Here is a 12,519-nt window from a genome sequence, read left to right on the forward strand (position 1 = left end):
TTTCTGCACTTGACTAGCCTCCTCCAAATAATCAATTGCCTTAGTAATCATATTCCTCCTTGTTAAAAGCATTGGCAGAATTAAAGCCAATATGATTTTGGTTTTCCTCAGTAATTGGGTCTTACTAGAAAGGCCACATGAAAACCTTTCTGAAGTCATTCAGCAGCTACTGCAAACAGCATCTCTGAGGAATGTAGACTCAGAAGTGATGTGAGATCACTCTGCTACTGAAATGGAAGGTCCTGCCCTTCGCTGTACAAAAGAAGGATTTTATTTCAGCAGGAAGAGCCAGCTGATCTGACTGCACATGGCCTCTGAATGCCTATTCACCCTTAAAGAGGCAGTAGGAATGTGCCTTTAGGTGGTAGCAAGGGCCCAGGTCACCTTCGTGAGCCCTGTAGTGGTGTACAATTTTGTGATTTAATACCCTATGGTTTGTTCCCTTCCCCCTGCCGAGGGTGGTTTAGCCTGGGTGTGTCCACCCACTGGGTTGTCAGTTTTCCCCGACACCTACCCCTTATTCCTGAATGTTCTCTGGCAATCTTCCCTAGTACCAGCCCCTGCCTGGACTGGCCCTTGGGGAATCCCCAATTCTTCCAGGCTCCATTGGTCTGGTTATATAAATCTCCTCACATTATCCCCTCCATTGGTTTGTGTTCTCTAAACGCTACCTTGTGTCCCTCTCCAGTCTTCTCCCTGTTGGCCCCTAGACCCTAAAACTCCACCCTGATTCTGATCCTTAAAACCCACGGTCCTGCCTTGTTCCCTGTCCTCGCCCCTGCTCTGCATTCCAGTTATGTGATGTTAACCAAGGATTTCTCAGATTTTCATGCCAGGCCCCCTTTGCTCCTCTTCGCACTCATTCAGTGGTGACTGCTTGGGACTCTCAGGACCCCAGGGTTGTGTCATGCCCCACTGTCTTGGGTTGAAAAATGTAACCAAAAATGTGTATTCTATTTTCATCTGTTGAAGCTGGTTGGGAGATATTGTTCTTTATCTCTTGTAACTCTAGGGGGGGGAAGAGGGTCGATGCCTTCTGTTAATGGGACACCTGATAACACCAGATAAGGCAGGGCCTCCTTATCTCTTCCTCCACCCATCCTCCTCTGAAGGACATCACCTGTGAATGGGCCATTGAAGGCCTCTCACATGACTGATAACAGCACCTCCTTCAATTGGGAGAATGCTCCACCCAGTGGGAGGAGCCAAAGCCTTTCCACCAGCATAAAACCTGCAATCCCAAACACTAATGCAGCTGGTTTTTCTACTGAATTCTTGGAGGAAGACCAGACCCATCTCGTGAGCACTGGACCCTTTTTTCTCCAGTATCATCGCCACAGAACAACATCTGTTACTCCAGGAGGATTTATTTGGACTGCTTCTGACACCCTGACACACAGGGTGTCAGGTCGTATCTCTGACTCTGTCAGGGTTTTCTGGGACGTTTGTTTGTTTGCTTGTTTTGGTTTCTTTGTACTACTGCATTTGTATTTTTTTTTTTAATATTCCTAGCAAACAACTGTTATTCCTATTCTCACATTTTTGCCTGAAAGCTCCTAATTGCAAAACTGTAATAATTTGGAGGGAGGGGGTTTTAACATTCTCCATTCCAAGGGAAACTCCAGTTTTCCCTGACAAATACCTGTCTTCCCAAACCAAGACAAAATAACAGGAACAAAGCATCAAAAAAACCCACCCCCAAACCCTGACCAAACTTGTTTGAGCTGCCTGGTGTCTAAACCCACCAGTAGCAATCATAACAACCATATGAACTGTGAAATAATACTGGGCAATAGAAATACACCATTACCACCTTTGTAAAACTCATTCAATCAATAAAATACCTAAATCAAAAATATATAGAAATGAAAAAAAACATCATCAATTACACCCATTTTAATACAGATTGCAAGCTAATTTGGGGGTACTTAATTTATCTGAGATAACTCCATCAAATAGAAACAGAACATTTCTCTAGTGTAAAGAGACCATAATCAGTTTTGTAGAATAAATCATGTGAACAGTAAAATCAGTTAAAAAATGTGGGAATAGGTCACAGGTATTGTATTTTTTTCAGTAAAAATGGTTTTCAAAGTACTTGGGTACTATACATCCCAAAAAACTGAAACGTGGCTCTGCTTCAAGTGAGGGCTGTGGAAATGGAATCCTGCTATTGCAAACATTTCATTACTAGCTCTTCTAGACCAGAGTTTCTCATTTCACAAAGAAAACCCTTTTTTCTTCTAAATGTCAAAATGCAAATTTACCTTTCAGTACAACAGCCAAACTGTTTTTTTCCTTCTCAATGATTATGTTTAAAAATTACAGTTATGAAGGTCAAGTTAGTCCTGAATGACATCAGCATAACATGGTCACATCCAATTGGTTTGTCTGTAATCTAGTCCTTATTCCATTTTAGTTCCTAATAATTAGTGGCATATCTGTCTTCCCTGTACACTGTCAACTGGAGTTTTCTCCATTCCAGACAAGGTATAGATCCTTATAGTCTTTTTAGAAAATCAAATCGATCCCTACCAAAATGTCACAATATCAAGACAGGAATCAGCTTTAAAGATGTTTTTCACTCCCAGTGAGAGTACCTTGGCCCCTGCATGCCACAAACGTCAATACTGAACCTGGAACAAGATAATCTGAACAATTCCAGCTCATTCCATGGTGGCTTCAAAAACTTTACTTTAAGGAATAGTAGGACAATGGCAAAGCAGCAGCATTTTTTTTAACCTTCCAGAATATTCAGACTGACTCATAAGATAAACTATGAGAGTAGAAATTTGTCTTACTTCTTTTTGTCTGGTCTGCTCTTTGCTCTGCCTAGAGAAGAAGCATGGCAAATGGAAGCAAACGTGGGATTATCATCCACTTTGTTTGCAGGCTTGAATGAGGCAGAAGAAATAGCAGCAGTTTTCCAAACCAGTGCAATAAGCACCCTATGTTCTTTACTGCAAAGTAGAGGGAAAACGCCAAAGAAAAGAGATTTAAATAAAAAATAGAAAAGCTATTCAACCTTACCTTGCCAGCCTGGTTTGCATACAGGTTTGACATTAACTTGTACCAATGCATCTTCTGTTGCATGTTTCTGCCCGCAGTCAAAAGCTGTCACCATTATCTCATACTGGTGCTGTTTATCATAGCTCAGTTTCTCGGTGTTCCTGATGTTACCTAGAGGTTCGATGCAAGAAAACATTCAGAGATTCATTCTTTGCTGAGCATCCACAGACTGCAACATTTGGCTGCTGGTCCAAGTGCTTTGTGACCTTAAAGCACTTTGAAGCACATGGGACCTGCACAGGCAGCTAAGTTCTGAGGCATAGGAAGGATTTTCTTTCAATCTAGCAGAGAAACAAGAAACTTATAGGCAAATATAAGACGGGAGGGATATCATGTGGGCATGGCACTATCAGAAAACATCTGCTCAGCAACACTTTTTAAAGATGTTGAAAGTAATTAGCAGTTACATCTTGACTTGTGAGCTGAGTAGGTGCACCCTCCTTTTCTGCATTTGCCACAATACATGGCTTTACCAGCCACATTCCTGAGATCCACTACTGAACCCAAGTAGCTTCCAGTTTTCTCAAAAGCTATTACCCTGTAGATGAGAGACATTTTAAGAATAGGAAAAGCCCCAGAATGACCTCCTGCATTACAGTGCTTAGCAGTATTTGATAGGGCAGCACAGTTATCACATGGAAGACTAAAACCCAGCAACAGCAGGGTTTATCTGCTGAACTTGACACACATATAAAGGTGACAAATTACCTGCTTTGGGAAAAAAGACATCAGAACTTTCAGAAGGAAGTGGAAAGATCTTTTTCTGATTAGTTCCTGGAGGACTGGGAGAGCACCATGCAACATGTATGGGTTTTCTACTAACAAGTTCAGTATTTAAATTCTATCCATTTCCACTGAAATTTACTTTTTGCACAAGTTGAAACTTCATCCTGTTTAATTAATTTCGTGCTTTTGCTCAGGGCTGTTTGTTTTATCATCTCTTTGAATGAGGATTTTTGTTCTAGAATTCAAGGAACAAACTTACTCTGCAGGAGTGCTACATGTAACAACTGCTTGCAAGCAAGGATCAGCAAAATCCCATTTTTTGTGCTAAATTTGAAATGGGCAGCCCCCATATCCTGGAATTTAGTCAGATGCAGTGAACTGATCCCCACAGGTGCTGGCCAAAGTCTCTTTTGTTAGGCATAAACGTTAGGTTTGGTTTGGTAATTTGGGTTTCATTCTCATTTTTCTATTCACTTGAGTGACAGACAGGAGAAAGCAGACAAATGCAGCTTCTTAAAAGAAGTCTTTCACTAAAGCTCAATTAATTTGACAAGTGAAGACTTTTAGCAGGTGTCGCTCTGCTCCACACTCCTTATCTTGTCAGACCCCACCACTTTTCTTTCTACTACTGCTACTACATTAAAGCCAACTTTAGGAGTTCAACTGAAATGGATGCAAAACTTTCCAGGTCAGGCCTGAAGAAAGGCTGCTGTTTGCATTTATCACTGCCTTCAGGTTCAAAACCTGTAGCTTAAATAGACCCTTGCAACTGCAGTTACAAGTCAGGCCTAATACCCCATCTACTGCTGACCCTGAGTCTCTCTCGCTGCCTTTGTGAGCAGGGCACAGAGGAGGACAAGGCAAGCTGCTGAAGGCTAATCTGGAAACAGGGCAGTGTCCTGCAGACTCTGGGGGTCTCTCTCTGGGGTACCTAATCTTCCCAGGCATTTTCAGGCCTGTCATGGGCACAGTTCTTTCCTCCCCACAAGAACTGCAACAATGACAGCAACTACTTCTTTGGGGTTTGAGTTACTGATTGACAAACGATCTAATCACCATTTTACTATCTTGAGTTGCCTGATTAGTGGCTGCCTAAGAGGATTTAATGAAAAACTGCCACTCTGTATAATTACTGATTTTGTATCTGCTCAGTTCGTCTGTCCTTTCTCCATTATATTATTTCTTACATGAATCTTTCTATTTCCCTATTTGGTTTTCCTTGGTATTATTTTAATCGGTGATCAGCAAAGATAATTCTCAAGAAACCAAATTTGTCCAAACTTTCATCAGCAGATTGCTAGAATTTGTGTGGCACATCAACTGTCCTACAAGGTTTATAAATCATTACAACATATTTACATTTCATTAAATCTATCTTCCAAGATCTGTATTGGTCTGGCCATAATGATATGGCCATTTCAGATTTGTACTACAAAGATTCTGACTCTTAGGTGTTATTCTGGAATATTATTTGGATGACTTGCAGATGTTACCCAATAGTTTATTGATTTCCTAATAACCTTTTTCTCTTACCTCTGATGTTTTATGATTGAGTTTTTATAATTTAATCAGTATGATTAAAAAGTTGACACAAAAGGGAAGAACTATAAACATAGAGTAATTACAGTTTTAGAGAATATAGTCTGAAAGCTTCTGTTTACGTCTCACGCATAGACAAAAAAGTAATAACATTAAAAGAGAAATTTTTATTGGTTAAGTAAGTACATTTCTACACAATTTAAAATTATTAGAAGAATATAAAAAGTCCTTCCTGAGGACACAGACATTTACACCTCAGTTTCTTCAAGGTCAGGTTTAGGGATAGATGGATATAGATATCCCTTTTTATGGCTCCTCCACCTTACTTTGGAGCAGTCATGAGAATGGGGAAAGACTTGATTGATTTAGTAAGGCAATTCCCTCCTAAATTCCACAGTTACTAAATCCATTGATCTTCTTGCCAAAAAGGTTAATTTTTTAATGACAATGGAAAGAATCTGTCTTTTAATATATATAAAAATATCAAATGAAGATGCTCAGCTATAAACTTTGGCTTTACTTTTTCTGGCAATATCAAGTTTGCACAGCTCCTACCACAGCTCTGGGTGCTGTAATGGGGGATCTTGTGAGGTCCTGTTCTGTCAAGGCTTTGTAACCCTGTACTGACTGGACAGGTCCCTGTCTCCTCTTCACATTGAATAGTCTGAACACACACTTGTGAAATGCTCCCCAGAGCTGGGTGACAAATAAGAGTCATCCCCATTTTTGAGGTGAGACTAGGTCAGAGCTGTGACAGAGCTGTGACACATGGCTACACCTTAGTTCCCAGATCATCTGACCATAATCCCTGACAAATAAAGCACAAGATATGTGAATAGAAATGGGTTCTGCTGGCATTCCGACAGACCTATGCATTGTGGTTTAATTTTTCTGTGACCTGAAAGAAGCCCACACAATATTGCTGCAGTAACTGACTTGATTTGGATTCTCTGCTAAGAAGAAAATGAGACTAATCTGCATGCAATACTACTTTAAAACATATTATGCCTTATACCTTTAATCACAGTTCTTTGCACAGCAAAGCATAAATTTGTCCTCTACCTTTATATGACTGTGTTTTATGACTCAGAGTTCATTACCCTCCAAGTTGGGCTCATCACATACAAGACTGAATTTTATTAGTTCTATAGTTTTAGAACACAAAGTAATTTTATCCACAAGGAAATCACATACCAAGGCCCAGAGTTCCCAAACATAACTGGGAACCTTTTATATTACCTTCCCAAAGTGCCCAAGTTACAAGGATCTGGGAAATACTCTCAAGCTGATGCTGCTTCCTGTGCCCACCCACTCCTGCCTCCCAGGGAGTGGGGATAGGGCAGCCTATGCACCAACATAGCCTGCAGAGCTGTCTCTGCCTCTCTACAAACCTTCCCCAATATGTAATATAATTTTTCAAGGCCAAAAAATGCTCCATGCATGGACCTAGGGACAAGAAATAAGTTTTACCTAACAAGACAAAGACCTGCCAAAAGAAAAAGGGCTGATGGAATAGCTTCATCTTTTTATAGACATATGTTTGGAGTTAGCTTCCTATGTTGGTCATGAAAAAAATCCACCACCTGGGGCAGACAATGACCTTTTGGGGCTCCCTGCAATATTTAGATTTCATTTTAAGATATCTGTTTATCTTCTTTCTGAGAAATGAAGCTCCACATGTAGGTGACTGAAAAGCATAAAAAAATCATAACCTGCACAAGACACAAGAACCTAGATTTGTATCACAACAGGTGAAAAAAAACCTGTTAACAAAATCCTAATTAGAACAGTATTACCAGACAGTCCCAGGCATCTCATGCATCTATTTTAACCACCCTACAGGGAACAAAAATGGGCATTGTTCCAAAGAATTTGCACCACATAAAGTTTATATCAGCTGCCATAAAGAGACATTTTCAGCAGTGTTGACACTAAGCAACATATTTCTGTCACTAAATAAAAGTATAGCCATCTATTCTGCCTCTAATCCCAGTAGGTTTAAGCAATTAACAATATCTTAAAAAATTGCAAATTAGACTGGAATTACTGTCGGTTGTGGCAGCGCTGTTCTTTTAGTGAACAAATAGATCAAAAATATTAATTGAATTAATGACCAAGAAAACTGCAAGTATTACAACCTTATACCAATTATTCACTGCAGGCTTTAAAGTCACGTTTAAATCAAGGATTTTCTCATTGCCTTTGCTGAAAAGCAGGTTCCAGGCACATGAAGACAAAGATGTAACCAAGGACTCCTAACATTTCCAATGCTTTTGATCATGTCTCTGACTATAAAAAGACATGAACACTCCTGAGGCAGTTGCTCTGTGTGATAGGAGCTGAAAAGGCATGAGCAGTAGAAATTACTGCTCTGTATCACACCAATATCAGGGTATTCTCTGTCCTTCATATCTGCCACAAATCCTGCAGGAAATTATGAGACAACCTGCAATTTCTGTAAGTACCCATGCTCCACACAGGTGAGTCATGTGGAGCCTTGGAAAAAATGGATTCAGAGACATGGAGAACTTTCTTTTATGACAACATGGGAATTCTTGCAGTTAGGAAAAAGCCATGAAGAGGAAAAGCTTCTAAACAATTGCCTCCTTAGAAATATCTTCTTCCAAATGCCCAAAAAATCCTTTGTGCAGTTCTCTGGATTCTCAAGAATCCTCAGGATTACTGCACCAGCTGCCCTCACTTACTCAAACACAAACGTATTCCTCATGATTGCACTTCCTATACCACACACTTGCTTCCCAGTGTGTGATAACGAGATGGATTTTTCCCAAAAGTCATTACAATTTATTGATGTAACAGGTTATTGTCTTCTGATGCTCATCTGTGCATTGTGCAAGAACTTCACAAATACAGATGAATAATTTTTGAACAGGGTAAAGAGTTTTATAAAACATCCCAACACAAAAATGAATGCTTAGAGAAAACAGTAGCTCCATGCATGCTTTCAATTTACAATTTGGCCGAAAATCAGATTTAACTTCCAAACTGTACTCTCCTCCTACAAACAAAATGGATTAAATGCTTCTGCTAGGAGAGCTAAATCAGAGCACTGCTGGGTATGCACACAGCATAGTGTTTCTTCTGGGGATACTATTTTGTAATGTCTGAAGCAAGCAGAGAATGGCAGGAAGGACCTTCCACACACTTTTCAGGCAGCTCAGCCACCAATTCCCAAACTCAGTTCCATGTTCTTTCTTGTTCCAGGAAGCTGATAAACAGGGTCACCAAGGTAAAAAACTGCTGCATATGGAAAACTTAATATGGTTTATTATTTCCCCTAAAATATAAAATATCTGCCTTAGAAAAACAACTGAAAGAAACCAACAAAACTTAAGAAATGGTACTAATTCTCCAAAGTACATTTTCTTCCATGCTGCAGAATAATGGATCCACTTCTGGAAGCACCACAATTGGGCAGGTCTGTGGACCCCTGATCCTAAAAGCTTTAACAATCAATAAACATATGCAGAATATTGCATAGCCAGGCTCTGCTTCAGGAAGTTCAGGGGAATGGGACTAGCTGTAATCCAGTGAATAAATCCTGTATTGGGAAATACATGCTGCCTCGGGGAATGTCATCACTTGGATGGGAAACAGGATTTGAGACAATTGGGAGAATGGGCTGAGTGACCAAGAATCGTGTTGCTCACCTAAATCTGGTGGTTTAATTTCCTCAGGAGATTACTTCATTGCTTTCTGTTCCAGGGCTAGACAAAAGGGATGGAATTGCTCAGTGTGAGGATTCCTCCGTTCTCAGAGATGAGAACAGGATTTCTCTCTGGAGCTCTCTCTCCAGCCAGGTGATCAGCTCGTGCTCCCAGGCACTGACAGCTCTGCAGACAGCCCTGCTGGGGCAGCACTCACCGTTCCTGTCGATGGCAAAGGGCACATCTGTGGTGACAATCTCATAGTTGCAGATCTGGCTGTACTGAGGGGAGCAGTCTTCGTCTGTGGCTTCCACCTGCAGGATGCTGTCGTAGATCTTCCCCTCTGTCACTGAAGTCTTATACATGCTCTCCTTGAATGCTGGGGAGAACTCATTGACATCCTTTACCTGGATATGGACTACTGCCCTAAAATAGGCACAGAAAATATCAAAGAGAAAAATCAATTTATTGTGACACCTCACTGAGAGTTTCTTTTCAAAACACTTGAAAAGACTAACAAAACATATCTAGAAAACTATACAAGTCCCTGTTAAAATGAGATGTTACTGAATTTTTATGTTTAATTTGCCCAGTTTAGTATCTTTATGTGGAAGTAGGTAAAAGTCTATTGCCATGGCTTGTAGGCAAAGGGTTTCATGGTGCTCCTTATTGAAATCTGCCTCTAAAAATGAGCCCCAGCAGAAAGTCAGTGATATCATTACGGGGTAAAATAAGCAAAGAGGAAAAATAATCACAGTCGTCTTCCATATCCACTACCTAAAAATGGTCAGTTTACAAACATTCTTCCATATAAAATAAGGCTCTCACCTTCTGATGATGCTAATTATCTAATCCTTCAATTAGTTACAACACTGGACATGTAGCCCACCAAGGCCTTTGGCATTTAATTAGTAAACCCTAAAAGCCTTGCTTTGGAAGGATTTGCTTTCTGGTTTGATAGGCAGGGTGACAGATGGACACAGAAGGGATGTTCTGGAGCGATGGCAGAGCCACAGTAAAGGCTGGGACCCCAGGCGGTGCAGCTGAGTGTGTGCTACTAGACAAAGTCTGGTGGCAGTGGGCCAGATTTCATTTAGTCAAGACTGGACCAAAATTTTCCACAACTGGATTTCTACCAGATTGTTACTGACATGAGAGGGGGGAACATAATAAAATTTGATATTGTGAAGCAAATCCTGTTTCTGCAATTTGATGGTTATCTGCTATTGCAGGCTTCCTCCTACGTGTTCTTTTTAAATATCCTGAAAACGTCAGCATGCATTATAGATCTAATTAAATTTTTAATTGTCATGTGTCCTGGATGAGCAAAAGGAAGAATGATTACTATAAATTATTTATTATAATGGCTCTCAGCTAAACGAACTATTTGTACAGCACTTATACATCTATGTGAGTTAAATTCGTCTTTAATGACAAATGGTCTGGAGCTTAGTTTTATGAATTCAAAGGGAAAAAAGGCACTGTGCTACCTAAGCTGATTCAGGGAATTGGCTCTGCAGTAAAAAGTACCACCTACTGACCTTCAATACACTCCTCTTCAGAGGACTTCGCTTTCTCCAAGACTCGCTGGACAAAGGCTGAGGTCAGACACTGTTCAAACATGACACTGCTCAGCTTATGACATACATATACTATAAAAAGGGGATGATTCCTCTTTTCTTACCACTTGAAATGAGATGAGCAGAGAGAAAGCTTATTTTAAAATTGCAAATATCAATTGAAAGCCAGCTTCTATGACCTGGATGTGTTCAACATGAAAGCAAGAATGGAAAATATAAACCAAAACTGGAATGCATTTATCCACTTGAATATGGGTCCTATCCAAAGCTTTAGCTGAAGCAAACAAAAAGGAATATATTTTCTAATGGGAAAAAGGAATGAAAAAATGGGTGGAATATTGTAACAATGGTTCATCTTTGTTTTATTTGCTTTCTACCTGACAATAACATAAACTAAGGAGAGAATGTATGCCAAAGCAAAAATATATTTCTCCTCATTTTCACCCACTTGTGAGATTTCTTCCAGTTTGTTCCACCTGGTCCTGATCCACAGTCATAGGCCTGGATGATGAATGTGTATTCCTTCTGCAGCTCACAGTCAATGGGACTCTTTGCTTGAAGCCGACCTTCTCCAGATGTCTTGTTCAGCACAATAGCCTCAAAGGGCATTTCTTGCCCATGGATTTTAAAAGCACAAATTTCACCTGTGAGCAACAGCACAAAATAATCATAACTGGGGTGATCTAAGGTCTTGTGCACTGGAGTGACACCTGCAAAGTTCATTTGTATTTCACCTGGTGTTCCAGAGGGAACTATAGACTCAGGCACCAGGTCATTGTGTATCCAAAAGGGCCATCAAGCAGGTACTTGTGCAGTGGGATGCACCAAGTGCAGCTCCAGGCACACTCCTCCCTCTTCCTCTGTCAGTACTAAATGGTTTCTGAAAGTCCCAGAGGCTATTCCATATAGTACCAACAGTAACGCTGAGCTAAATTGTTTCTGAGTTAAATTAAGAGACTATATTTATTTAAAGAAATTAACAAGAAGAAAAATAGATAATACTTCAGAAGTGGTCTTTTTTTAATTGCTGTCACTCCTTGAGCACTTGAGCTGCCAGGTGGTAGCAGATGTGCAGATTCTTGCAGTTTAGTTTTTCAACAGTGGAAAAACTAATGGTGCAGAACATAGGCACATTCAAAATACATCCTGCTTTATTTACAGACGTACATAATCTTTGGAACAGAAGTAGTTGAAGGCATACAGGTTGTGTCCCTTTTGGACATCTCAGTCGCCCACCCATATTCTCAGTCTCATACATGGGTGCCTTCTTGGCAGCAGCTCACTCTGCCTCCAAACTGTTTCCTAATATAGTAGATCCATTGCATCTCTCAGAGGAGTACTATAGAACAGAACAAATGATACAGCAAGGACTAAAACATTTGATTTGGTCACAAAAGACAACATGATTCATGTGAGAATATGAGACTGGACAGGGAAAAAAAGACCCAGTTTCTGGTGTTCCTTTTTTTATCCTTCATAATGATAGCAAGGATATGCATACGGAGTTCATTTTTAACCACTCCAGAATCCAACTTTAAAAATGAAATATTTATACAAAGATCAACGTGACTTAAATATTTTTATGACACATTAAACACATGCTCTTTTATGAGCAAGTCAGTCTCAGAACATGCATTATAGATTCAAGGCCATCTCCCACTCACATAATCCTTTTCCATTTATTTCTAATTTACAGTTGCAGACTTTTGAAAATCTCCTTGCCAATCATATTTGAGCCAAGTGCCAAATTCTAAATTAACTCTGAATCTATGACCTCTAACTCAGGCCTGGCTCTCTTTCTGTATTACAATACATTTATTTTTGCAAAAGAGAACAGACAGTGACTTTTCAAAAGTACTGAAGTTCATAATTCTGATTATGTATGATAAATAACAAATAGCAAAGGTATGTGTGCAGGGAGGGTGGGGATTAGGTAC

General features: G+C 40.0%; 1 protein-coding gene across 4 annotated transcripts in view; it reads right to left on the minus strand.

Annotated features, from left to right (window-relative positions):
* CLSTN2 (calsyntenin 2) overlaps positions 1-12,519 on the minus strand; it is a 353,548-nt gene that overhangs the window by 99,819 nt on the left and 241,210 nt on the right. For all 4 annotated transcript variants that reach the window (XM_063408692.1, XM_063408691.1, XM_063408690.1 and 1 more), the window contains exons 3-5: positions 11,031-11,226; positions 9,220-9,428; positions 3,031-3,180 (exon numbers count right to left, since the gene is read on the minus strand). In XM_063408692.1, the coding sequence (XP_063264762.1) occupies positions 3,031-3,180; positions 9,220-9,428; positions 11,031-11,226 (555 nt within the window). The remainder of the gene's footprint in view (positions 1-3,030; positions 3,181-9,219; positions 9,429-11,030; positions 11,227-12,519) is intronic.

This window comes from Prinia subflava, chromosome 11 (genome assembly GCF_021018805.1).
Source record: "Prinia subflava isolate CZ2003 ecotype Zambia chromosome 11, Cam_Psub_1.2, whole genome shotgun sequence".
Lineage (NCBI taxonomy): Eukaryota > Metazoa > Chordata > Aves > Passeriformes > Cisticolidae > Prinia > Prinia subflava.